This window comes from Acomys minous (assembly GCF_964271855.1).
Source record: "Acomys minous genome assembly, chromosome: 3".
Taxonomy (NCBI): Eukaryota; Metazoa; Chordata; class Mammalia; order Rodentia; family Muridae; genus Acomys; species Acomys minous.
This window is the reverse complement of record NC_140485.1, coordinates 142560669-142588187: the sequence shown is the minus strand read 5'-3', so window position 1 is coordinate 142588187 and position 27519 is coordinate 142560669. Positions and strand designations below refer to the sequence as shown.

Below are 27519 nucleotides of genomic sequence, written 5' to 3'. Positions count from 1 at the left end.
TCCTTAGGGAATTGTGAGCAAATTACCTGGTGGGTGTGTGCACGTCTGGGGGCCTTTCTTCAGGCAGTTCACAGCTCTGAGAGCTGCCTGCCTGTAGCAGTGGGAGCTGGATGAAGGGACTTTACTTACTCTGAAAATATCATTAAGGCTGTGGTGATTACTGTGCTATTTTATTTGAAATCTGCGAGGCGAGCTTGTTTAAGATGAAATGACGAAAAAACTGGTTGTCTCCCTCTGTCACCTTCCATATTCTGTAAAATTCCGAGTAAATTATGAATGTTAATAAAATTATGTAAGAAGTGCACTTGTGGACTAATCACATCAGTGCTCCACGCATCTTCTCTTTTTAAGACCTACTTTTTACACTGTTTTGGAATTTATTTACTTTTGTATGTTTCCCTATGCCCCACCACAGTGCACATGTAGAGCTCAGAGAAGAACTTACAGGAGCCAGTTCTTACATCGGGTGGGTTTTAGGGGTCAAACCCAGGTTATCAGACTTGGCAGCAACTGTGCCTTTATCTGCTGAGCCATCTTGCTGCCCCTGCATCTCCTGTTTGAAAGTCAAATGTGATTGACTTCGCTCTGAGCCCTCTCCCTTGGTCCAACTGTCACCTGCCATCCATTTTGGAATGCGGAATGGATTCCTAACAGCCATCATGGTGACCGACTCAGCAGTAGATGCCCCCATGCCGCCTCCCAGGTGCCCTGCTCTTCCTAACTTCTTACAAGAGGCAGAGGGAGGAGGACAGGTGGACAAGAGGCAGAGAGAGGTGGACAGGTGGACAAGAGGCAGAGAGAGGTGGACAAGAGGCAGAGAGATGGACAGGTGGACAAGAGGCAGAGAGAGGAGGGCAGGTGGACAAGAGGCAGAGAGAGGAGGGCAGGTGGACAAGAGGCAGAGAGAGGTGGACAAGAGGCAGAGAGAGATGGACAGGTGGACAAGAAGCAGAGAAAGAGGACAGGTGGACAAGAGGCAGAGAGAGGAGGACAAGTGGACAAGTGCCACCAGATGCTGCTCCCAGTGTTAGAAATGAAGCTCCTGCTGCTAGGTCAGCCCCTGTGAGGTCATGAGAGCACTGGTGCTTCCTGCTTCCACCCCTCCTGGCCTCTTGGGAGGGCAGTGCTTCCTAGGGTGCAGGTTACCTGGGCCAGAGCAAGTTTCCTGGGTGACATGGAGCATCCCAGTTCCTGCCAGGCCTGGGCCACCTTAGCTGTCAACCTGGTAATTCGCTTGCTCCTCTGGGCTTTTTCATGCCAGTCTCCACTAGTTGGAGGTGGAGGTTGACATGTGCTAGTCCCCCCAGCCAGCAGAGTTCTCCTTGTCTTTAGTGTTAACAGCCCCATCTGGCTTTGGACTCTGATCTGATGCTGTCTCTCATTGCATTTGGAGCCTCTGGAAGCTCCGCTTCCTAGTAGAATGGACAAGGTATTGGAGTGCTTGGCACAGACTTACTTCAGTAAATGTCATTAGGAAACTGCCTGCCACCCTCACCTCTGATCCTTAGCTCAAACACTACTGTTACTGTTGAACACCCGAAGCCTTAGGAAGCAGTGTGAACACACAGGAAGCAGTGTGAATACACAGACAGGAAGCAGTGGACTCCAGGCACTGCACATTTCACTGGCACACAGAACATCTGGCCATTCAGCTGTTTGTTGGTCCGCCCCCCCCAAAAGCTGACCTCCCAGGCCATATCTACAGGAATGGCTCCTGACCCCTGACCCCCTATTTTTCAACCTGTGGCCCCTGACCCCCGCTCCCTATTTTTCAACCTGTGGCCACTGCTTGCATACCCATCCCTACAACTACCTAGAAACTAGAACCTGGAATAAACCAACACAAGTGTGTTTCCAGTGTCCTGGGAGCTAAGCTGCCCATGTTCTTGTGGCCTGAGCTCACAGACAGAGGCGGCTGCCCTGGGTGTCCTGGCTGAAGCAGAAAGCTGCTCAGTGGGAGAGCAGTCTGGAAGCTAACTGCTTTTGCATAGAGGGGGTGTAATGGAGATGCATGCTGTGGTGGTGGTTTGGCCTGTGCCAACTTCCCGGTCATTCCGATGAGAAGTGCGTCCGCCACCCAAGTTTCCTTGGCTACCCTGGGCTCTGGGTGTCCAGTTGCTGCTGCAAAGAACAAACAAGAGGAGGGTGTGGGGGTGAGTGTTGGCACGGGGCACACAGGCTCACCCACTTTGCCATGTGTTCCCGATTCACTCTGGGCCAGAGCTATTCACTGGGATGGGGTGTAGTTTTTTGAAGTCTAGGTGTTTGAAGCTCCTCTTTTAAGTGAAGCAGGTGTTGGCCAGTAAAACCCTTGACTTTATAACTTGGATTGCTGACTGTGGGTATGTTTCCGTGTATTTACAGCCAGAAAATGGGTTGAAGTAAAGATTGGCTTCTCTCGTCTGTATGATAATAACACATGGTTTTGCCTGCGGTCACTTATTTTTTTGTTTTAAAAGAACCGTGTCTAATATTTCCTATGCTGCTATTATACAACAAACTGTCTTGCCTATTCATAGATAACAAATGGTTTTAATGTGTAAACAACTCCTAAGGAGTGGCGTCAACAGTGTCAGTGAAACCAAGGAAGCCCAGAAGCACCCCGCCTGCTTTCGGCTGCTTTCCTTAGATTCCAGACTAGCTCTGAGATTTCTCTCCAATGTCATTAAAAGGATTTTTCTCTCTAACGTGCAGGGCTCCACCAGTGGCTTGGTGCCACCGGCTCCCTTGAGACCTAGCTCCCGGCTTCTGATGGACTAATCCTTCACTTCTTGGGCCATGGGAGAATGGGAGAGGGGAGCCTTTGGGCACCGGGTGCCAGCTCCCGCCTCTGTGGCTGTCGGGCACTTTGTCTCCAGCGTTCAGCAGTCGGCGGCGACAGCAGCCCTGCACAGCCCAGGACTTGGCAAGCCTTTGCTAACGCGCGCTCCTCCTCCTCCTGCCGCCCGGCCCGGCCCGGCGCGTCTCGGAGGTGCGAACCAGGCGACATCCAGCTCCACTAGCAGTGGGTCGGCTGGTGGCGGTGCCCAGCTTGGGACACACAGTTAGAGGGAGCTCCTGCGGTTGCTGAAGCGAGGAAGGGGCGGGAGGCGCCTTTGCTTGAAGCCGCCTGGCTTAGGCCGGGGCTAGGAGGGAGCAGGAGCGGGAGATGCTGCGGCTGCTGGCAGGTGGGTGTGCCCGGGACCGCGCGGAGATCAGCAACAGATGGGGAGATGCAGGGGGTCGCTGGGCCGGTGGGGCGGCTCCGCGCGCGCTGACTGAGACCCGCCCCTCTCCTTCCAGGACCCTGATGATCCGCTTGCTCCGCAGCGTCATGTCATTCCCGCCTATGCCTCCGCCACCACCGCCGCTGCCGCCCGCCCGAACCCCGGGGGGGCCCGCCGCGCGCCAGCTATCCCGTAGGCCCTGCGCGCCGCCCGCGCCACCGCCGCCGGCCGCCGCCGGAGAGAAGAAAAAGAGGCCACCCGAGATGTTACTCTCCAGCTCCTGGCCTTCAGCCACCCTGAAGAGGCCGCCGGCCCGGCGCGGCCCCGGCCTGGGTCCGGGCACCCCGCAACCACCGATCTCAGCACGCGCCCCGCCCCAGCCCTCTCCGGGCCGTGGGGGGACCTCGACCACGTGCTCCGCGCCTCGGCGGGTCGCTTGCAGCCACAGCTCAGCAGGAGCCACCGCCGCGGGGACCCCTGCGGGGGCGGGGTCTGGGCCCGACGACGCCACGCGTTTCTCGTTGAGCCTCACCCCAGAAGCCATCCTGGTCATCCAGAGGCGCCACCTGGAGAAGCAGTTGCTGGCGCGACCCCGGAGGCCCTTCCCCACTCCCTCGGCCGACCCCCGGCGCCCACTGGTCCCCTGTCCCCGGAGCAAGTCCTCGACCCTGCGGAGGGGAGGAACCACTAGTGTCCCCGAGGCGCCTCTGGCTGTAGCTGTCAGCAGCCGCCCTCCCCGTGCCTCGCTACTGCCTGGAGGTCTGCAGGCCGCTCTGCCCAGCCCGCGCACCTCCAGCCTGCGCCCGGTGCTCAAGGTGTCGCTGCTCAATGAAAAGCACAAGTATGACGATGAGGAGTACGAGGAGGAGGTGGAGGTGGTGGACGAGGGCCTGGTGCGCAAGTGCACGGAGTGGCTGCGTGGGGTGGAGTCGGCAGCTGCTGCGAGGGGTCGCACAGGGCATCTGGACACGCTGCCCCACCTGAGCACTCTGTGAACTAGGTGGGCCAGGTGGGACCCGACCTGGTCGGAGGCCCACCACCACCTCCCGCCCTCGTTGCCCATCTGGGCCCTTGTGAACCAGGTATGACAGCAAGAGGGCAGGACTGTTGCCTGGAGCCTTCCCCAGGTGTGCCTGGTCATGAGTGACCCACAGCCTTTTCTGACGCCCACGACCCACCTCCTGTGCACCGCCAACCAGCCAACTTGCCTGACTTAAAGGGCTATCCCTTGCTCTTCCTGTTCCCCCCACACACCGTGGAGAGGAAGGACCTGTGAAATGCCTTCTAACCCCCCCACCCCACCCCCGTGAGGAGTGGTCCCAAAGGCCCTCTGTCACATGTGGCATCGCACTTCCTGAGGACTCTGCAAGCCTGTGGCCACTGAGGACGGATGGTTTTCTGTTGCAGAGCTGGGACATGGTGCTACATTTAGGATTTATTTCCTTCCAAATCACAAAGACATGGGTGCTGGAGAGCCTAGCAACTCTGGTTAACTTGCCATCCGGCAGCTCTGTGAGTGAGCTCCAGGGGAACAGGGCTCTGTCGATCCTTGTGGACTTGTGCTCTGCGTGCCTGCTGTGTGCTCAGCACGTGCACACACGCACACACACAGGTGCACACATGCACGCACCACTCCCCTGCCTATGCACAGGCACACTCATGCTAACAACTACACATGCACTGCTCCTCTAGCAGTCACGTGCCCATGCATACTTACATACACAATCACCCACACCCGCCCACGATAACACATACATGGACACTCTCACACACGTGTGCTTTCGTGGCCATATACAGGTAACCACAGCCACACACAGGTGTTTCCGGGAGCTGAATCAAGGTGGGTATGGGAATCAGGCTTGGCTAAGGTTCGCTAAGAGTGCAGTTTTTATTTGAGGGCACCGCAACGTCTCCGGCAATGGCTAGGGTAGGAGCTTATCAGCATAGAGAAGGAAGCTGGTGTGTGAAATCGGGGCAGGGCTAGTCTGCCCACTGGAGCGGTTTGAGGGGAAAGCAGGAAGTACCTGTGGGCGATGGCAGGTGTCTTTTATCACTGTGAAGATCAGTGACATGGGGGTTCTGTAAGCTGTAAATAGTGACTTTTAAATTTCTATTTATTATTTGAATGAAGGGTAAAACTTCTGTCTCTTAGTAGCTATGCCCTTCCCATTAACTGGAGGATTATTCTTTTGTATTTCTTCCGTGGACTTAACCCCAAGGATGAGAAGGAAGTGTTTATTCTAATCAGATAAGGTTGGCAATGGAATCGTAATGCATTACCTCAATTTTTTTTTTTACTTAGCTTATGCAAGTCAATAACCAGTTTAATGTTTATCTCGTTAGACTTTAATGTGCCAATTCTTAATTGTATTTTAAAATCGAAGCCTTACATTTAAAAAAAAACCAATTATATATTTTCCTTGTTGGTCTCTCTCTCTCTCTCTCTCTCTCTCTCTCTCTCTCTCTCTCTCTTTCTCTCTCTGTCTCCATCTCTCTCTCTCCTTCTTTCATTCTTTGCACAAGCTTTGTCAAACATAAGGCCTTAGTTCAAAGGGAGCTACATCAACCACCAGATGAATTTTTTAAAAATAAGCTACTTGTTGATTTTAAATGGTTAACCCCAACCCAGCAAAATTAGCAACCCTGGTGGGGGTGGATGGAAGACTTTCTCTGGCATGAATCCAAGGGTGTTTCTCTAGGCAGGACAGGTGGAGAGGGCACAGCATGGCTTCTTCTCATCAGCACCAAGTGTAAACACCAGTACTCCAGATGCCCAGCTCTCTGCCCTCAGCTGCCACAAGAGTTCCTGGTGCCTCCTAAGGAGTGGCCTCTAGCGAGCTCCTCTCTCTCTCTCTCTCTCTCTCTCTCTCTCTCTCTCTCTCTCTCCCTCTCTCCCTCTCTCTCTCTCTCTCTCTCTCCCTCTCTCTCTCTCTCTCTCTCCCTCCCCCCCCCCCTCTCCCCATCACCTAGGTCTGCATACCACTCTGTCCATCCCTGTCTGTGCTGGCTTTGGTTTTCCTCCCTCACTGCCTCCTCCAGGCAGCCCCTGCGGTTCCTCTTTCTAACTGGTTTTCGCTGGTTGGTTTCTCACAGGGGCCCTGCCCCCCTGTTTCCTCCACCCCCCCACCCCCCCACCCCTGCACACCGTAGCTGTAGAGATGGGGGCTGTTTGTTGGAAGGCCAGTGGCTCTTCCTGAGAAAAGGAGCGCCTGCCTGCTCGGCTTGTGAGATCTCATCATCATTGTTGACATTCTGAGGACGTTTTCTAGTCACTGTGCTACAATGTCTTAATGTTTAAATAAAAGAGGAATTGGATGGTGTGTGCTGCATCTTGGAGAAGATTACCCATTTGTGAATCCTCTGAGACGCTTTCTTCACTGCCCCGGGGACTTCTGGGGTCGCCAAAGGTCACTACTAGAAATTGCCCGGATTTCTAAGAATTTTAAGAACAAATGCTTCCTAAGGATGCTATTGAACACTGACAAACTTGTGAGAGACTGCAAATTCGCTCGAGAGCTTTATCCCAAATACACCCCTAACATAACCAATGTCCCACAGAACAAGAGAAATCTGCATATAGTAAACACATTTCAGGAAGACTGAGAGTCCTCCTGTAAACACACACATATATATATACAGGAGAGACGTCCTGCATACATTCGGTAAGACATTTGCTTCGGCCTAACTTGTGAGCCATCCTAGCCAGAAGTAAATGGCCCATTAGAGTAACAGAATTGTCCTTTTCTGTTGAGTCCATATAGAAAAGAACAGGGAAAGTAAAATTGTGACCCACCTCCCACTTCCTTCCTCCCATATATTTTTGGGAGAGGTTGATGTGCATCCTACAGGGTAACCTTGCACATAGAAAGAGATAAAATTGCACATGTGCCCGAGGTACGTGCCCATGAGGTCCAGAGTTTAACTCTCTGTGTGACATCATCTCCATACTGTGACAGCAGATATCCGGCACTTTCGGGTAGGTATTGTTACTGTTTTTCTGAATTTGTAAAGTAACAGCCAATGCCAAGGTGCCAGGACGTTAAGTGTTGTGGTTTCTGCTGAAACGGGCCGACTCAGTTTAGGGTGGTTGATCTGTGGGGTCGGAACATGTGAGGCTCGCCGTCTGGACCTTTTGCTTTTTTAGCATGGTAACTTGGTGGTAAGCCACTCAAAGAAAGTGTCTCCAACAAGGCAAACAGCTCAGGCCGTTGTGACTGTGAGAAATCCATCTATTGATTACCTTTTCCCTTGCTATGACTCGTATCTGACAAAAGTGGCTTAAAGAAGAAAGGATTATTTTTTTAAGCTCATAGACTACAGGGATCAAGTCCGTCACAGAGGGGAAGGTATGTGGCAGCCAAGAGAGCAATACAACTGGCCACATTGCATCTTCCCTTGGGAAATAGTGAGAGATAAACTCAGTTTGCTGTCTCCTTTTTAGTTATGCGTTTATCGTTAAAAGTACCAACCGGTGGGATAACAATGCCTGTACTCAAGGTGGGTCTTCTTTCTCAGCTGAGCCTCTGGAACCACCTTTGCAGACACGCCCAGAGGTGTGTCTCCCAGGTGGTTCTAAGTTGACAGCTCCACTCCGTAGCAACTTGACACCCAGACACAGTACTTATAAACACAAACATTCTACACGCCCCCTGCTCCCTTAAATGCTCATGCCTCCTAGTAAAATACATGTAGTCCAAAGGTCTCTGTAGCATCCCGTGGTCCCTACATTGTTCAAAAGTCCAAAGTCTCTTCTGTGACTCCAGTTAAATTCTTAACTTTGAGCCTCTATAAAAACTAGTTAACAAGCCGGGGCGTGGTGGCACAGGCTTTCAATCCCAGCATTTGGGAGGCTGAGGCAGGCTGATCACTGTGAGTTCAAGGCCAGCCTGGTCTACAAAGCAAGTTCAGAACAGCCAAGATAACACAGAGATACTCTGTGAAGAAGAAAAAGAAGGAGAAGAAGAAGAAGAAGGAGAAAACAAAAACAGTTAACAACGTACATGCTTCTGACACACAGCAGCACAGGGTAAATATCGTTATTTCAAATGGGAGGAGCTGGGTGGTGTGTGCTGCTGTGTGGAGAAGACAGGCGATAAACATCTAGAAAGCCGGGGCGGGGGGGGGGGGGTTATGAGGATTGGGCCAAAGCAAGACCAAAATCCAGATAGGCAGATACGGAGTTCTGCAGACAAAACAGCCATGCCTGGGACCTGGGCTCTGCTGCCTTGGGTGGTTCTTCCACCTGCAGCACCCCTGGCCTCTCTCCTGAGCTGTCTCCACCTGCAGCATCCCCAGCCTCTCTCCTGAGCTGTCTCCACCTGCAGCACCCCCGGCCTCTCTCCTGAGCTGTCTCCACCTGCAGCATCCCAGGCCTCTCTCCTGAGCTGTCTCCACCTGCAGCATCCCCAGCCTCTCTCCTGAGCTATCTCCACCTGCAGCACCCCCGGCCTCTCTCCTGAGCTGTCTCCACCTGCAGCATCCCCAGCCTCTCTCCTGAGCTATCTCCACCTGCAGCACCCCCGGCCTCTCTCCTGAGCTGTCTCCACCTGCAGCATCCCCAGCCTCTCTCCTGAGCTATCTCCACCTGCAGCATCCCCAGCCTCTCTCCTGAGCTATCTCCACCTGCAGCATCCCCAGCCTCTCTCCTGAGCTGTCTCCACCTGCAGTATCCACGGCCTCTCTCCTGAGCTGTCTCCACTCTTTACACAAAGCCTTCCATGGCAGACACACCACGGCTCAGGCATCTCCAACATCCCAGGGTCTCCACTCTGAGCTAGGTTTCATCCTCCCTGTTTCAGTCAGCGCCTTCTCTGGGCCTCCTTGTGGGGAATCCAATCCTTCTGCACCTTGCTAAGCCTTGGTAGCTTCCCGACCCTGGGTGCAAGCATCCATGATCTTACGTTTTCCATGCTGCAGAAATGCCACCGAAAGGATGCTGTTGCCAAGGTCTGTTGCCAGCTGGGCACACTCTCTGGTATCTTTCTACCACAGCTGTAGAGGCTTCTATGCACCCATGGCAGGTAAACCTAGGGAAACACTTCCTTGGATGTTTTTGGTTTTTGAGTAGGGAAAGACCTTCCACCCAGCAATGACATCAGCTCAGCCTTTCTTTAAATAAGCTTGCGTTTTTACAAGGTGGAGCCTTCAGAGAGTGAGGTGTTGCCCTCGCTTTTCCTGTTGTACCAAAGCAGGGCCCCCATTTCTCTTGTTTTAATGTTTATTTTATGTGTATGAGTCTTTTGCCTGCTTTTATGCCTGTGTGTTATGTCTGTGTGTGCCTGGTGCTTGTAGAGGCCAGAAGAAGGTGTTGGATTTCCTAGAACTAGAGTTACATGCCCCGGCCTGCGGGGTTCGACTAAAACGCGGGAGGAAGTGCACCTGTTGAAAATGCAAGACACACACACACACCAAAAAAAAAAAAGCAAGACACAAAGAAGGAGAGCAAGTCTGATTGATCAAACTCTCAAACTTTATTAGTCAGGCAGCAGCTTTTATAAGTCAGAAGGCAGGGAAGCATATTGCTATAGCAACCCAACTGCAGGCCTTTCTCAAAACACAGGGAATTCCAGGCAGGGTCATAATGTCCTGCCACACAGGGTATCTGGCTCCCTCTTTGTCTAGTCTAACTGCTAAACCGTAACAGGGTCGCTCCATCTCTATCTGTCTTTAGTCTAACTGCTGACCCACAACAGGGTCAGCTAGTTTCTGATGAAAGGCGAGCTCTGGGAAAAACAGAGACTTAAAGGTGCAGGCTCTGACAAGATGCCTGAACATTGGCCATATGGCCTATCGTCCCCAACAGTTACAGACAGTTGTGAGCTACCATGTGGGTTCTGGGAATTGAACCTGGGTTCTCTGGAACCACAGCCAGTGTTCTTAACCACCGAGCCATCTCTCCAGCTCTCCCAGTGTCTTTTCAGCAGCAGTCTTGCCTATGCCTTTCTTGCTGGCATCTTTAAGCCACCTACACACTCCGTGTTTCCCAAACTGCACATTTTTGTTTCCAAATCTTTCTGCTGTCTCTCACTGTAGTCCTGACTAAGAGCAGTGAGCAATAACCATCCCACGGCCTGAATGTTGTACAGCCTTAGAATTTCCTCCCCAAACAACTAAGTCCGTTCCTCCCCTCCCCCTCCCAAGACAGGGTTTCTTTGTGTGCAGCCCTGCCTGTCCTGGAACTCACTCTGTAGACCAGGCTGGCCTCAGACTCAGAGCTCCACCTACCTCTGGCTTTTAGCACTGGGATTAAAGGTGTGAACCACCCCCTTCCCCACCCCCTCCACCCCGGCTCCATTGCTTTTACATTTAGTCTCCCTCGTTTTTTTTTTTTTTTCTTTTTTCAGGATAAAGGAATAATGCAGCCAGATTTTCTGTCAGAAAATAGTGTAGATGTCCACTAGTCCTTCTGAAAATCGTTTCCTCGTTCCCCTCTGAAGCCCCGGGAACTGAGCCTCCACGGCATGCATGTCTCTCAGGACCCTGGCCTTCAGGACTCATCCAAATGGCTCGTTACACTCTTCTCCAGCCCTTGGCTTCAGCCTCTTCCACATCTCCCCACAACCAAGTCCAGAAGTCTGTGGCCACGTGGCCACATGTCTCAGTCCAGGCCTTACGCTGGCCCTTCTAGCCTGCTACCAGTGGCAGTGTCTGGATAAGCTCTAACCAATATTTTTTGTGTGTGTTATTTTAAAAAACTAGACTGTCTGTGGTTGTCCCTGAGTGGCAGTCATTCAGGGCATCTGATAGCCACATGGCAGAGGCTGACTTCTTCTTCTCATCTCTTTTAAATAGCAGCTGTTTAATCCCAGCACTCAGGAGGCAGAGGCAGGTGGATCGATGTGAGTTCGAGGCCAGCCTGGTCTACAAAGCAAGTCTAGGACAGCCGAGGCTACACAGAGAGACCCTGTCTTGAAAAAAAAAACCAGCTGCACTAGAATCAAGAAAGATTTCACTCTATTGGCATCAGTGAGAGCGAAGGCGACCCTGTAGTCACTGACCTGCGACCCTGCAGTCACTGACCTGCCTCCCAAGAGTTCTGCCCTCCTTCTTTGGGGATCCTGATGTGCCTGTCATGGCGTTCAGCCTGTGTGGCATCCCCGGGCATCTACTCTCTACCTTCTGCCCGATGCCAGAGCCCACATGGCATTAGATCTGCCCCTTAGTGAGTCTCTCCACCGCAGGACCTAATGGCCAGGGATGAGTCACCATAACCTCCTTATAGCACAGCAGAAGGGGACCAGACTTAATCCCTGACCTCTTGCCCTCACCCTCAATTCACATACCATTCCTTGGCCCAATTAGTAGTTAGGGGAGATGCTGCTGTGAGTGTGGGGACTGTCCAGCCACAGCTTCCTTCCCCACAGCACATTCCCAAAGCGAATGCTGCACCCTCGCCAGTCTCCTCACATCCTTGTCACTCGTCGAGCCAGTACCATCCGAATTCAGATGGTTGTTCAGGGAGTTCAGGTGACTACTGTCTTGCTTACATCACAGTAGAATGCTGCGATGGGACCACTTAGTATGATCATGAAGGCTTGAGTTCCTTACTCTTGGGAGCCACTAAAAGATACACTTGGATGAAACCAACGATCTGATAAAATGATAAGGAGACAATGCAAGGGGACACTGGGCAACCACAGAGGGGACAGTATTTCCAGGTGGACGGCACACTATAAGGCAGTGCCTGAGCCCAGCCACCTGGCTCATTGCTGGGTCCTCAGTCACTCAAGACACTTAGCTTCTCCCTGTCCCTAGGGCCATCCCAGTGTGGAGGCCGGGCCTGGCACACAATAGCATGATCTTTGCTATCCTCAGCCCCCACGGTGTGTCTAATTCTCTGGCGCTGCCCCAGGTTGTAGGCCTGACTTGACCACAACATGTGCAGCTCGGGGACAATCAAGCCAAAGAGCCCTGAGACAATTGTCCCCTGTCTGAATCTTCTTGTGGTGCCATCACACGCGGGGACAAAACACACACGAGGTGCTGAAGGAAGCAGTGACCTCACACAAAGAGTCCTTTTATCATGCTTGCTCCTGCGTCAGCCTGGGGGTCTGCAGAGACGCAGCAATGGCTGAAGTGTCACTTAAAGGGACCCTTAGATGTGATTTCCTCACCCAAGTTTACAAGTGCCGCCACCGCCGAGGCAGGCACTGAAAACGGTGGCACCCACGATGATGTTCTCAGATTTTCAGACCTGAAGTCTCCCGGGGCATGTGTTTCCTGCAGATGTCACCATGTCAGACCTTTTAGGGGTGTGCCTATGTAGAGGCACCCTCTCAGCTACACCATGCTTCTGCCCCACAAATGATGGGAACTTGTGTCAGGATTTGAGAAAACAGCATCCAGCACATTACAATTCACATAGGAGCACCCAGCCCCCTGTGGGAGAACACCCTCCCATGGCCTCTACTCCAGGTGCCCGCCCTGTTTGAGTTCCTATCCTGACGTCCTTCAGTGATGAATTACAATATGGAAGCCTAAGGCAAACAAACCCTTTCCTCTCCAACTTCCTTTTGGTCATGGCGTTTCTTTTGTCACAGCAACAGAAGCCCTAAGACAAGTCGGTGCCAGCGTAGTGGGGCACTGCTGTGACAGGCCTGACCATACTGCCTTTGGGAGGACTGTGGAGCTTTGGGCTGGAAAAGCCACTGGGTGCTGAGAGCTCAGTGCGCTGCTCTGTAGGAGCCTCGGGAGCAGGAGGGTTGAGAGCAGCGCTAGGGTGGAGGCCCGGCTTGTGGAGTTTCAGAGGGAAGTGGAAAGGCCCTACTGGGCCTTTGGTGTGAAGTCTGTGGTGTCCGATCAGCTGTGATTAACAGGGCACCAGAACTGCTTAAGCGAAACCTTTGCTTTGCTGGGACGCTGGTCGGTCGGCTGGGGCTGAGAACTTAGCGGTGACTGGAAAAGCCCAGCGTCACGGAGGTGAAGTCTCCTAGGAAGCGTTTCCTTGGAGACACACGCAGAAGCTGTGCTCCAGCAATGGCCAAGGCTGTACTCTGTTCTGGAAGCTGAACTAGGGACTGTGGACAGTCAACCAGGTGGCGCTGGTTTTAAAGGCAGGGAGGGGTCATGGAGAGCAGCTGAGGCTTGGCACTGTGTGTCAGGGATGGAGTCCCTGAAGAGAGCCTGGGAGAGGCTATTGGTGAAGGTGTGTACCCCAACTGCAGCAAGGGACCCCAACAGTTTTGGAGACATCAGTGGCACAGGACGACCACCAAGAACAGCAGCAGCAGTGGAGTTGAGTCAGCCTGAACCTAGAAGACCCTCCATGTGTGCTGCAGAGGGCAGAGCTGGAGAGGTGGCCCAAGCCCCATTGAAGGAGCCCAGAAGACTGTAAATGAGTCCCAGATAATTGGACGCTGAATTATTTACGCTGTTGGAGTTTGTTTTTTGCTTCTTGAAGAAAGAATTTCATTCAATTTTTACTTTTATTTTTACAGGAGCCCACAATTGAGAGACTTTGAACTTTTAAAAGAGATCTTGCATTGTTAAGGAGATTGGATATTTTAAAGAGACCCAACTTTCAATGTGTTTGAATTTGTAAGGACTGTGGGACTTTTAAGGTTATTTACATTTTATATTTTGGTATTAATATTAGCACTTCTCATATGACTGTAAGTAGTGCCAAGTTGACATAAAACTGGTCAGTGCACCAGCCATCTCCAAACCTGCCTGGTCTGACGGCGTCCTCAGGGAGTCTCACGGCTATGCAGCAAGGCTACCGCTGGCAGCTCGTGTGCTCTGTTGTGAGTGGCTGGTGTTAGAGCCAGGGTGGGGAGGGGCCCACAGGGCAGGGAGGGGCCCGCAGGGCAGCACAAGGGAACAGAAAAGGCAGAAGGGTCCACGGTTTTCTTATCCAGTGACAGCCACAAGTGAGGCACTGGCTGGAGAGGATGGATGCCTCCCTAGCCCAGGAAACCTTCAGGGCTTATGTTCCTGCGGTAGGAGGCAACGATTAGCAGACAGTGTGGAACTGACATAGGGTTAGATGACGTGTGCGCAGTAGGAGAAGAAAACGCAGATCAAGTTTCGTCAGGGCCACTATGGGAGAGGGCAGGATTAGATTAGGAACTCCAAGTATTGTGTCACTGGGAAGGTGACCAAGCAAAGACTTTAGACGGTGTGTGACCAGGGAAGACTGGCCAAGCGGAGGATGAGAGAACAGGGCCTGAGCCACAAGCTAGTCTAGAAGAGGGCCTGGATGAAGTCAGAGGATGCAGAGCAGAGTCCTGCAGGATCCTGCCTCTGGGAAGGAAAAGATAGACTTTCATGGAGTCACTCTCGGGTGTGCACTAGGTTAGGAGGCAGAGCCAGAGGGCCAGGGTGTGGCTCAGTAGTGAGCGACTGCCCAGTGTGGGCCTGCCCAGCAGAGTAGCCTGAAATGACCCCGAGGTCCTGGATAGATAGTTGACACCGAGCGTGTGTATTTTTTAAAAAAGATATATTTATTTTATGTGTATGTGTGTTTTGCCTATGTGTACGTGTGAGCACTGAGTGCACACTTGGTGCCTGGGAGGCACTGGATCCCTTGGAGCTGGAGTTAGAAGAAGTGGTGAACCACCATGTGGAAGCTGGGAATGAAGGTAGGTCCTCCTGCAAGGGCAGCAAGTGCTCCTATTGGCTGAGCCATCTCACCAGCAGCAGGGATGGTCTCAATAGCCTGAGCCCCCTCGGGTTCCTGGGGGAGAGAACTATCTTCTCAGCGCTTGGCTGGTAAGAGGAGGCTCCTCGAGGGCTGAGGGAGCTGCCATCTAAGCACAGTGCGCTGAAGACCTGGGATGCTAGGACCCAGGAACGTGGCTGTTGGCACCTCTGCCTGGCAGACAGCTGAACTCAAAGTGGCTGCTTCCTCTGTGTTTCCAAATAGAAGACACAGCATTGCTTGTATCCCCACAGTTAAGCAGGTGTGGAAGGGATGTCAGAGGCAAGCAGTGCTCGGCAGCTTTCTGCAGTGTACTGGGGGGTGGGGGGGGAAGGGGTGTGCGCGCGCATGCAAGTGCACATGTGTGACCTATTATCAAGAAATGGAGGGCCAGAGCCTGATCCCAACACCAAAAAGAACTTTACTTAGGAGAAAATGTCCAAAAAGAAGCAAGGAAGCTAAGCCGGGTGTGATGGCCATGCCTTTAATCCCAGCACTTGGGAGGCAGAGGCAGGCAGATCTCTGTGAGTTTGAGGCCAGCCTGGTCTACAAAGCGAGTCCAGGACAGCCAATGCTACACAGAGAAACCCTGTCTTGAAACAAACAACAAACAAGAAGGAAGCTGTAGCTGAGAGAATGCAAGTCTCTCCAGAGCCAGGGAGCCTGTGCCACAAGTCCAAAGGCTGAGCGCTGGGCAGGGCTAACGCACCAAGTCTCCTGCATTCGTTACCAGGGTCACCTTGTTGTGACAACAGAGTGGCTTGGAGCCCAGCGGGTGGTGAGTCTGCCTGAACCTGACTGTGGGATCTACAAGTTCTCAGCCTTGTTGTGTGGGCGCAGCTGGTACCCCGGGGTAGAGGTGGGTGGGGTACGGGGGAGGGAGAGGAGGAAGGAGCTGGGGTTGCTCTCAGAGCATCTGGGCACCAGCTGTGGGAACCCAGAGAGGACCTCCGGCCTATGGTCTCTCTACGGACTGGGGGTTGGCTGGGCTGGGGATGAAGGCATTTACAATAACCCTGGCTTTAGTCAGATGTAGGTAGTTGGGTACCTGGTGGGGGAGCTGCTGCTACACTGGTTCTCATGAAGATTCAATTAAAGAAAAACCAGACAAGCCTGGGTCTGTAGCTCAGCTGGCGGCGTAGTTTCCATAATGTGCTCTGTATTCCACATCTCTCATTCCAGCACTGGGATGGTGCTGGCCAGAGAATCGGGAGTTTAAGGTCATCCTCGGCTATATAATGAACTAGAGGCCAACCTGGGCTAATAAGGCCCTACCAAAAACATTTTTTATTACATCCCTAAATATTCTGGGTAATTGTGTGAGCTCCCATCTCTGTTATAATGACAAAGAGCGACGCTGTCAAACCACTTTGCTTTCTTCCCACCAATGTCCTGTGTGCGGAATGGGCATCCAATGCTCTGTCCTGGCTGCTTAAAAATAACCAACCAACTGGTGGGGCTGGAGAGATGGCTCAGTGGTTAAGAGCACTGACTGCTCTTCCAGAGGACCCAGGTTCAATTCCCAGCACCCACATAGCAGCTCACAACCGTAACACCTGTTCCAGGGGATCTGACACCGTCACACAGACATACATGCACTCAATGTACGTAAAAATAAAAAATAAACTAATTTAAAAGGAAAGAAAGAAAAGCATCCTGGGACTCAGAACCCTGGGGCTCTGAGGGGAAAAGGTATATAAAATAAACAAAACCCAACCAACTAAGGGCTGGAGAGGTGGCTCAGAGGTTAAGAACACTCACTGGCTGTTCTTCCAAAGGTCCTGAGTTCAATTCCCATGAACCACATGGTGGCTCACAACCATCTATAATGAGATCTGGTGCCTTCTTCTGGTGTGCAAGCACACATGCAGGTAGTTACTGTATAAATAATAAGTAAATCTTTAAAAAAACCAAGCAAGCAAATAAACAAAAAACCCAACCAACTAACTCAGGCCAGCAGTCAGTAGCCTGGTTCCCCAGTGAGTCTACCAGACAAGGCATTTCCCAAGCTCTTTCCATCACTTTGGCACCTGTAGTCCACACAGGCGTTCTTCCTTCTCCTCCCTTCATGAAGATAGGGCTGAAGGAAAACCCTGCATTTGGAGTATAAGAGGAGTGGACAGAAAATCCCAGAGAAAAATTAGTTCCCAATAAATCCAAGAATACCCTGCTGTGTGACTTTCTGCACAGTTGAACCATCTCTATCGCAGTGGTGGTGAGGGCTCAGGTGGATGAGGCTGATGTGCTGTCTGGATAGGATACACCCCATCCCCTTCTAGATAAAGTCCCAGGGCAGGACTTTGAAACGCTGACTCAGGTGAGGTCTTTCCAGTTCTGTTGGCAAGTGAGGTTTTGGGGATCTACAGGTTGGCAGTGTGTCCCTGAAGTCCTGAAGTGTTGGGTACACCTGGGAAGCCAGGTGGCGTTGGGAATCAGGAACTAAAGTCACGTGGCTATTGCTGAGGTGCCTGAGCCCCAAAGCTGTTGCTCTGAGGGCTCTTCCTGTCACCCGTCACCCGTGGGCCTCTCTATTCAGCCAGGTGATCAGGACTGCCTTGTGCTGAGCGTGCCCTCTGTCTTTACAGGTGTAGCTCCTCAGAATATGGCCACACACCTACACGCTCACCCCGGGGCCTTGAATCTGCCTCTCTGGAGAACCCGCCTAGCACAGAGCCCTCGCCAACAGGTAATTGCTTTGATGAGATGCTGTAAAGGGTAAGAAGCTACATCTAACTTGGAAGGGACACATGTGCCCACTGACTGAAGCCTGCAGGGCACCCTAATTGGTGTAGCTCTTGGCCATAGAGGAGAAATGTTCATGTAAGTGTTAACACAGCGAAAACTTCTTCCAGTCAAGTCAAAGACCAAACGCAACTCCATGGCACCTACAAAGGTCACAGCAAAACTAAGAAACCCAAAGTCCTGTGCTGGTTATGAACGGGGAACACACACCTTCCGGTGGTCAGGCCAGGTCTGTGGGGAGGGGGCAGGAGGGGGGAGGAGGAGTGAGAGCCTTCTGAGGAGAGGAAAGAAGGAGGCAACTTTGAACTCTGTTTGCCATCATCCTATCCTGGAGGCAGGTGCCCTCAGAAGATGGGTCTCTGTTGCTCAGGTGTGGGTGACACTGCTTGGTGGCTCCACCGGTGGGAAGCCCAGGTGGCATCCGCCTCTCGGGTCTCAGGTTCTCAGGGCTCTTGCTCCCACACTGCTCTGTCCAGGCTTCCTTGTTAGAGAGGAAAGCCTTAGGGACTCCTGAGCACCAGGGACCCAGCACGGCCATCAGCAGGCCACCTGCCGTCTTCCCACCTCTGTTCTGGAATGTTCGTGTCTGCGTGTGCACAGGCCCGAGTCTGTGCCACCTCCCCATGTAGAGAGGAAAACCTAAGGGTTGGTAGCCTGGCCTCTGTCCTGGTGAAGGAGCATTTTCCCAGAGGTGCCCAGGCATAGGGAAGGGATTGTATGAGAAGGTAGCTGATCAGTCCTTGAGACAGAGGGACAAGGTCAGCCAGTGACCACCTGGATGTGTTTGCAGGCCTTTGGCGTTCTGCAACTCTGGATGTGGTTGCACTGAGGTCAGCTCCCTCTCACCACAGTCTCAGTCTCTCTCTCTCTCTCTCTCTCTCTCTCTCTCTCTCTCTCTCTCTCTCCCCCTCCCTTCTTCCCTCCCTTTCCTTCTCTCTTCCTCTCTTTCTTTTAAGACAGCGTTTCTCTCTATAACCTTGACTGTCCTGGTTTTGTAGACCAGGCTGGCCTTGAACTCGCAGAGATCCACCTGCCTCTCCCTTCCCGAGTGGTGGGATTAAAGGCATGCACCACCACCGCCTGATTTCATCACCTTTTCTAATGAGCCACGGTAGAGCTTTGCAAGGCTCCCTGGTCATCTCACCTACCTGAACACCCAGTAGGTGAGGTGCTGAGGCCGTCTTGCCTAGGTGGTGCAAGGAAGCACAGGGGATGTGCCACAGCTCAGGGTGTGTGTGTGTGTGTGTGTGTGTGTGTGTGTGTGTGTGTGTGCACTTGCGCATGTATATGTGTCATGGGTGTTGTGTGTGTGTTGTATGCATTCAGAGCTGCTAACCCCCACCTCCCAGGCCATGATGTGAGTGTCTGGAAATGGGGTAACAAATACAAACCACTCACACCTCAGCACATACTTGTAAGGGAGTCTCCCTAGGAGTCACAGCGTCCCCTCAGGGAAGAGCCAGCCAGCCTCTGTGCCAATCAAAAATGGATCAAAGAGGACTGGAGAGACAGCTCTAAAAGCATTGGCTGCTTTTCTAGAGGACCTGGGTTTGATCCTAGCACCTAAGTGGTAGCTCACAACCATCTGTAACGCCAGTCTCACTCTTTTGGCCTCCTCAGGCACCAGGAATGCATGTGGTGCACAAACATATGTGTAGACAAAGCACTCATACACAAAAAATAAATTCATTTTAAAAAGAAGAAACTCAGGGAGGTGACAAAAAATTAAAAATAAAAAGACAACTAACACACATACACACCCAGAGATAAAAGTAGAAAACACAAAGTATGGTGGGGTGTGCCTTTAATCCCAGCACTCAGGAGGGCAGAGGCAGGTGGATCATTGTGAGTTCCAGGCCAGCCTGCTCTACAAAATGAGCCCAGGACAGCCAGGACTATTACACAGAGAAACATGATCTCAAAACAAACAAACAAACAAACAAACACCAGAAAAAAAGAAACAAAGACAAGGCAACAAAAATAAAGCAAACACAAATAACAATACCCACAGCTCTCTGGTATAGGAGCAGCAATGGCAGCACCCCAGGGGAGCCGGCAGGGTGCAGTCAGGGAACATTTCCACTCCTGCGTGTGAATTTTACCTTGTAAACTATATCTCTTCAGAGCTGAGAGACCACGACTCCATTCCTGGGGAGCAGGTTCTCCAAACCCTTTGAGACCTCCCTCCCCCTCACCTGCCTCCGTCTGTGCTGGGCTAGCACACCTGCAGTGTTGGTCAGCATAGAGCCTTGCCGTCTAGCAGCGTTTGCAACCCCCTCCCCCACCAGCTTGCCCTTCTTTTCTTTCTCTGCCACAGAACATGTTAGTTGAATGTGAAGTTTCAGCCATTGGTTCCTGTCTTTGAACACTTGGTCCCCAGCTGGGGGCAAAATTGGAGGAGACTGTGACAGCTTTAGGGCAGAAGGCACTGTTGGTGGAGGAGGGCCACTGAGGGTAGGTGTTTGCTGGTCAGAGGCCCTGCTCTTTAGTCCTTCTGTCTAAGGTGTGGTACGCCTCAAGCTCCACTGCCACTGAGCTGCACCAGCTGCCACACTGTGATGGACCCTCTGAACCCTGAGCCAAAACAAGATATTCCATCAGGCATTTGGTCACAGCAAGGAGAAGATTCGTGCCGAGTGGCCTGGGGTGGTCTCCGGACTCATGGACCAGGCAGCGACTGGTAACTATGCTCCCCCCTCCCCTCAGCCCGTGTGTTCATCCTGGTGACTCTGATGCTGACACGGGACCTGTGTCATGGGCTGCGGGTCATCTTCAGTGACTGAAGCTCGCAGGACCCGGAGTGACAGCTCACTGCTGAGGGCTGTCTCCCCTCCTTCCTGCCTCAACTCGCTGGCTTCCAGAGTCCCTCTGCTAGGAAGTGTTTCTGTCCTGCTGACAGCTCCACTGGAGTACCTGCCTGTCTGCTGGCATTTTTCAAATGTTCGACATACATTATTGGTGACTTGTAAACAGAGGCGTGGATTCCTGAACAGGCGACAGCCCTTCTTTTCCTTTGGTCCTGCAGTACTTCGTACCAACGTAGTGAGCACTGGTTGGTCCTCTGGCTCCAGGCATCCAGCCCTTGTCCTCCATGGGCATCCCAGATCCTAGTGTTACCTAGATTGTACCTTCAGCTTCCAGGAGAGGCTGTGCGTGGGTTGCCTACGGATGGCACAGAGGACTGAATGCGGAGCTGCATGCATTTCAGTCAGTGCTTTCCCACGGAGCACATCCCTAGCCCAGGCAAGTCTTTCATATGCTATGTCATATAGTAGTTGTATGCTAAAAATCATTTTTATTTTAGACCACACTTTAAATTTAGATGAAACAAAAAAATTAAAAACACACGCCAGCTTTTTCTAGTATTAGCTGTAGCAGACATTTTCTCTGTTCAAGTTTCTATGAGCATTCCTAGCCGCCTCACTACCAGTTTGTGTGCTTGCTTTCTTGAGATTGCATGGAAGGACATCTTTTTAAGTGAATGTAGGTCTGTTCTTCAGTGTGTGTGAGTGTGTGTGTGACAGAGACAGCGTGAGCATGTGTGTGTGTGTGTGTATGTGCTCTTTGTGTGTTTGATATCCTGTTTCTTTCACATACCTGCCTGTGTGTGGGTTAGTGCACATGAGTGCAGTGCCTGTGGAGGCCAGAAGAGGGCATCAGATCCTCTGGAGTGAAACTTGCAGGAGAATGTGTGCTGTCCTGTGTGGGGAATGGGAATAGAACTTGGGTCCTCTGAAAGAGCAGGAAGTGCTCATAACTGCTGACACATCTCTCTAGCCCCAATCCCTGCTTTTGATAAACGGAAAGAAAGAGTTTACTTAAATTACTTGAAGATGTCTATTTTAAAGTCCAGGTGCTGCAGGTAGACGGTATGTAGAAATCAGCCTTTGGGAGGCCGTCGGACCAGGAGGTACTCTCCTGAGAGTGGGGTCAAGCTCCCTGTGAGAGGAGTTTCGTTGCTGCCCTTCCCCCATCTTATTCTCTGCCATTCAAGGATGTGGCTATGGCCGTCACCACACACTGTCTTAAAAAAAATCATACCCTAAAAAAACAAACAAAGGAAAAAGATTTGTTTTCCACAGTGCCCCTTCGTTCCCACTGGACCATGAACACTGGCGTTAATGTGCTCAAGCACAGCCTTGTCACCTTTGGCTCCGCTGTGGGAGGTGCCTGTTGCATGACCCATGCTTGAGTGAGGCTCTTAGCTTCAACTCTCACTCTGCTTGGGAACCCATTCTGCTTGCTTAGGAGTAGCTACCACACAGGCCTTGCTGCCCACCCAGGTCCCAGCAACACCGCTGAACATGTTCACGTCTGCCAGGTGTCCAGACGGAGTCCTCTGTTTTCCTTCTGGATAGCTTCTGCCGTGTTCTTTCCAGGGCCAAGTGTGTGAAGCAATCTGGGCTATGCCAGTTCTACTGTTTAGCTATAGGGCTATAGGTGGTAGTGTTAACTTCTGGATAAAACTTAAAGTGTGTGTGTGTGTGTGTGTGTGTGTGTGTGTGTGTGTGTGTGTGTGTGCATATATTTTATTCACCAGTCAATTAGAAGGCTATTAACTAGCTTATAGAGTGGATGAGGGATCTAGAGCGATTCCTTGGAGAAATGGCCAGAATCATAGAAATCACACGGCAAATCAGTGTGCACTTGGGTGTGGGATCATCACTGTCATGGCCACAAGCTCTGAGACTTCCCAGGAAACACATTGCAAGCCACAGGTCTTAACAGGCCAAGTGCAGGTCATAGGCGGGTGGCAGCAGTTGGCTCAGAGGTTAAGAGCGCTGCCTGCTCCTCCAAAGGTCCTGAGTTCAATTCCCAGCAGCCACATGGTGGCTCACAGCCATCTATAGTGAGATCTGGTGACAGCTCTGGTTGACTGTAGGGAGCGGCCGGCCCCGCATGCGACACAGTGGACAGCATACAGAAGGTGCAGCTGACAGAGAGGGGGACAAAAAGACCTTGGACAGGCGACAAAGACTAGAGAAGTTCACCAGGTGGCAGAAGATAAGAGATTTGGCAATGAGGAAGCTAGCTGTGCAGGTGACAGCAGGGCTGCAAACATATGGAGTCGCAGGCCAGGAACACCTTCCCTCTACCGTGCTGGGGAGAGACAGAAATGGCTGCAGCCAGCTGAATGTATGGCTTCCTGAGGAGATGGTCACATCCTCTTAGCTGGGCCTCTTCCATCCCATGCCATGGTATTTTAGGATGGGAACTTTTGACTGGAGTGGGGGTGGATGCAGGGTATATGGAGGGGCTCTTTTGAGCATTGTGGGGTGCTTGGTGCTCCAGAGGCTGGTGCTCCCTGAGGCTGGTGCTCCCTGGATACTAGCACAACCCACCTTTGGCCTAGATTATGATGCCCAAGGAAAGAGATACATTTAAGACCAGGTCCCTAGGGTTGTGTGGTAGAAACCAGAGCACAGTGGGGATCAGCGGGAGTCGGGGGGGGGGGCTGGAGGGGAAAGGGCAGGCAGGGGATGAGAAAGCAAGCAACCGAGAGAATGGGACAGCTGACAGTGTTGTGGAGCCTGCAGAAGCAAAGAGGGGCTTTGGTTAAGTTTCACAGTCTTTCTGGGCTGTCGAATCACACAATACATTGTGCATCCCAGACCTGGGCCTGGACACATCTGGACAGGGGTGAGCCTCCCTGTGTTGAAACAGTTGAGTGCACCTCCATCCCCACCCCAGGGTCCCTGGAGGTCCTTTCTATCCACTTCTTTCAGTCCTGCACTAGAGCAACCTCCAAGGGGCTTTTCCCCACTGTAGTTTAGTTTGCATTGTCTAGAATTCTCTGTGTGGAAGATCCTTCTGTCTGGACTCCTCTGTTTCCTGGTCATGGGGAGCCGATCTCCAGAATGTGTGGTGTTCTGCTTTGTTGCTGAGCAGTTTGAGTTGTTTCCAGTCAGGGCTGGTCAAATGGAGTGGCTGTGCTTGCTAGCTCCAGGTTTGTGTACACAGGCTAACACTTGGGCAGCTACCCTGAGTGAAAGAAGAATCTCACAGTTAATTAATTGTCTTAACTTTTTTTTTTGAGACAAGGTTTCTCTGTGTAGCCCTGGCTGTCCTAGAACTAGCTCTGTAGCACAAGCTGCACTTGAATTTACAGAGATCCTCCTGCCTCTGCCTCCCTGAGTGCTGAGATTAAAGGCATGAGCCCACCCACTCACCCTAATTGTCTTAACATTTTTTTAGATTATTATCATATATGCAGTGTTCTGCCTGCATGTACACCTGCACACCAGCAGAGGACACTAGATCTCATTATAGATCTCATTATAGATGGCTGTGAGCCACCATGTAGTTGCTGGGGATTGAACTCAGGACCTTTGGAAGAGCAGCCAGTGCTCTTAACCTCTGAGCCATCTCTCCAGCTTTGTCTTAACTTTTTTGTTGTTGGTTGGTTGGTTTTTTTCCAGACAGGGTTTCTCTGTGTAGCCTTGGCTGCCCTGGACTTGGTGCTGGGGTTACAGGTATGTGCCACCACACCTGGCTAATTGTCTTAACTATTAAGGAGACTGTGTGGAGTGGTCACACACATAAATGACCACACATATGGCACTCCCACCAGCAAGTGGGAGTGAAGCCATGGCATCCTAGCCCACACTTGCAGTGCTACAGTTTGGTCTTCGTTATTTCTTTTAAAGATAAAGCCTCTCACTATGTAGCCCTGGCTGCATGGCACTTATTCAGTAGACCAGGCCATCCTTGAGAGCTCTGTCCACCTCTGCCTCCTGGCTGCTGCTATCAAAGATGTGCACCAACCACACCCAGCAGTCCTAGCGCGCTCTTGCACCCCCCCCTCTCTTTTCCTGCTTATATGTGTACTACGTCCTTACAATACCCATGGATATCAGAAAAGGGGCATCTGAACCTCAGTAAGTTGTTCGCTGCCATGTAGGTGCTGGGAACTGAACCTCAGTCCCTTGTAAGAGCAGCCAGTGCTCTTTACTACTGAGCTATTTTTCCAATCCTGTCTTAGCTTTTCTTAGAAGTCTGTGGCAGAATCTTGCTGTTGTTTTCTTTTCCAATTTATGGATATAAACTGCTGGCTACTGTTTTTTATTTAACAGCCCTATGCCATCTCAATAACAGATAATTCTGACTATTTTTCATGTTTGTTTTCATAGTGTATATGGGTGTACGCAAAGGACAGATTACAGTCGCCAGCATTGACCATTCCCGACACGTCACTCGACTTGTTTTTGTTGTTGTTTTGACACTGGGCTTCTCATTAGCCTGACTCTTGCTGTGTAAGTCAGGCTGGTTGGCCGCAGGCTGCAGGGATTTGCCTTTCTGGGATTATAGTGTAGAGCACTGCATCCAGCATCGTAATGTGGGCCCTGGGCATTGAACTCACGTCCTTGTGCTTCTGCAGACAGCATATTTACTTACCACACTATCATTGAGCCCCTGACTTGCCCATTTTAAGACACCTCCCCATTTATTTATTTATTTATTTATTTATTTATTTATTTATTTTTGAGACAAGATTTCTCTTGTAATCTTGCCTGTCCTGGATCTCACTCTGTAGACCAGGCTGACTTTGAAATTCACAATGAAAAAAGAAAAAAAAGAAAAAAGAAAAAAAAAAAAAAAGAAAGAAACTCACAGTGATCCACCTTCCTCTGCCTCCCGAGGGCTGGGATTAAAGGTGTGTGCCACCACCGCTGGGCTTTAAGACTATTTTCTGATTGCTAATGTCACTGCCGTCTTGAAGAGTCCCTGACTTCAAGGGAGAGTGATGGAGATCTGAGGACCACAGTTTCCTTTTATTCTTGACAGTCAGATAAATATAAGAGGACCCTAGACAAGGCAACCCCCATAGAAGCTGGCAGAGCAGGTCTGGTGAGCCCCTCTCAGGCAGCCGCTCAAAGCTTTCTGGATGAACTCCACGGTCGGTCTTGAGACCTGAACTGGGCCCTGAGAGCACAGTGTTGGTGACGTCATTCTCTGTAAATTTAACTCAGAGTTTCTGTTTGTTTCTGGTTTTTGTTTTCTGAGACAGGGTTTCTCTGGGTAGCCTTGGCTGTCCTAGAACTTGCTCTATAGACCAGGCTGGCTTCAAACCCACAGCAATCTGCCTGCCTCTGCCTCCTGATTGAGCGCTGGGATTAAAGGTGTGCGCCACTACTTCGTCCAGACACCATTAGGCTGACTACTGGCCCTGACTTACCTCATTTCCTGATTCTCCCTCCCTCCTTCCCTCTCAAAACCTTTTGGTAGGATTTGTCTGAGCCTGGATGTCCCTACGTCATCACCCATCCATGTACACTGGGCTCAAAAGGGACCCAGCCAGGAGGCCAAACAGGCAACTCACTTTCCAGCTGGATCCTCTCCTGATCTTGCTCATCTCTGCCTGCCTTTGCCACTTGAGTAAAGGAACTAAGTCCATGTGCCACTACACCCAGCAGTTTTAGGTATTCTTTTTTTTAAAAATATTTATTTTGGGGGCATGACAGATGGTAGGCGGATCTCTGTGAGTTCAAGGCCAACCTGGTCTACAAAGTGAGTCTAGGACAGCCAAAGGCTTCACAGAGATACCCTGTCTTGAAAAACAAAACAAACAAACAAAAAACAAACAAGGGCGGAGCTCAGGCTCAGCAGTTAGCACTGGCTGTTCTTCCAGAGAACCTGGGTTCAGTCCCTAGCACCCATATGGCAGCTCACACGTGTCTGTACCTCCACCTGCAGGGGATCCACACCCTGACACAGACACAGACACAGACACACACATACACACACACACACACACACACACACACACACACAACATCAACGCACATAAAATAAACACAAATCGTTAAACATGTTTATTTTCGCGTGTATCAGTGTTTTCCCTGCATATAGGTGCACCATTGCTGTGCATGGGATGAAATGACCAGTCTGGCTCACAGTGACTTGGGTGTCCACTGCCGCTCCAGGGCCCTGGAGATGTTAAACCCATCTACGCCAAGAAACAAGCTGTCACATTCAAAGAAGGATTCAGTATTCGGCAGAAGGAAAGTATGATGGGCACAGAACCCAGGGACCTGGTGCAGCCGCAGCACTTGTTTTTCTTAAACACTTTCATTATTTGTTGCTTTTGCTTTAAGGGCCAGGAGTTTTCTTTCCTCATTGACTGAAACATTAGCATGCAAATGTGTCACGGGGCCTGAAGCAGGGAATGGAGGAAAGCCAGTCCCCTTTTCTGCGCTAGCGCTGGCATGTGCAGCTGTCTCCGGTGTGTGAGGGGTGGCCTTTGTTCTCCTTGGAGCCCTTGAGTCGCAGGGTTCTTGCTTTGTCTCACTTCATCATTGCTGAGTTGGGGGGGGGGGGTGGAGGGCTGATTTGAATCTACGGCTGGGCCCTGATCCAAGTTTCTGCTGTCACAGAGGAAGCTGGATTGTGTCTGCCCCTCCCCCTCCCCGGTCTCTGGACCAGCCTCTGACAGGAGACTTATAAGAGCAGGCTGATAGGGCCAGGCCTGCCTGTCCCTGCCAGCATCCTCTTTGGGCTTGAGATGCCTCCCTTCCCAGCTGCCCTGTGGAGGTGGTGGTGACGACTGGAGGTTTGAAGGAGCCCTGCCTGGAAGTCAGTTTTCACAGCCAAAGGAAGCTGCATGATGAGATAATAGTGACATGCCCATGGCAGGGAAGATGTTGCTATGGCAACACAGCAGCGGTCCTCTCCTGGGATGCTGCATCATAGCACACTGCACACTGCAGATGACGTCGGGACCTTGTTGGCCTCTGCAGGGCTGGCATGCCCCACCCCCCACCACCACCACCACTCAGGCTCACCAGAGATACTGAATTCAGCTCCAGGAGGAAACCAGGGCCAGACATCTGGTGTCTGATCCGTCCTTGGTGTGGCTGTCTCAGCATCCGTCTCACCCTTGTGGTAGCACCTGAGGCAGGCTCTGCTCAACCATGCAAGCTCTTCTCTTCTGGT

The 27519-nt window shown here is 51.5% G+C and overlaps 2 protein-coding genes across 4 annotated transcripts in view; both read left to right on the top strand.

The window, feature by feature from the left end:
- The first annotated feature begins 451 nt into the window (after positions 1-451).
- PRR18 (proline rich 18) lies at positions 452-6526 on the top strand. Of its 3 annotated transcripts, none has more exons than XM_084777804.1 (3): positions 452-703; positions 2695-2971; positions 3283-6526. In XM_084777804.1, the coding sequence occupies exons 2-3, from the start codon at positions 2787-2789 to the stop codon at positions 4199-4201; spliced, it is 1104 nt and encodes a 367-aa protein (XP_084633930.1). In that variant the 5' UTR covers positions 452-703; positions 2695-2786; the 3' UTR covers positions 4202-6526. The 3 variants fall into 3 exon arrangements, with proteins under 3 accessions (XP_084633930.1, XP_084633931.1, XP_084633932.1); XM_084777805.1 differs by lacking the exon at positions 452-703 and adding an exon at positions 2107-2153; XM_084777806.1 differs by lacking the exon at positions 452-703 and having other exon boundaries at positions 2862-3167.
- A 9156-nt stretch (positions 6527-15682) lies between these two features.
- Positions 15683-27519, top strand: part of LOC311595275 (uncharacterized protein) — a 59402-nt gene continuing 47565 nt past the window's right edge. The window contains 2 exon segments of the mRNA XM_084777848.1: positions 15683-15703; positions 17430-17530. The gene's annotated coding sequence lies outside the window, so the exon portion shown is untranslated.

Coding starts and splice junctions, on each gene's coding strand:
- PRR18 (XM_084777804.1), top strand. CDS start 2,787: ATGGGAGAGGGGAGCCTTTGGGCACCGGGTGCCAGCTCCCGCCTCTGT. Junction 2,972..3,282: donor CGGCCCGGCGCGTCTCGGAG/GTGCGAACCAGG, acceptor CTCTCCTTCCAG/GACCCTGATGATCCGCTTGC.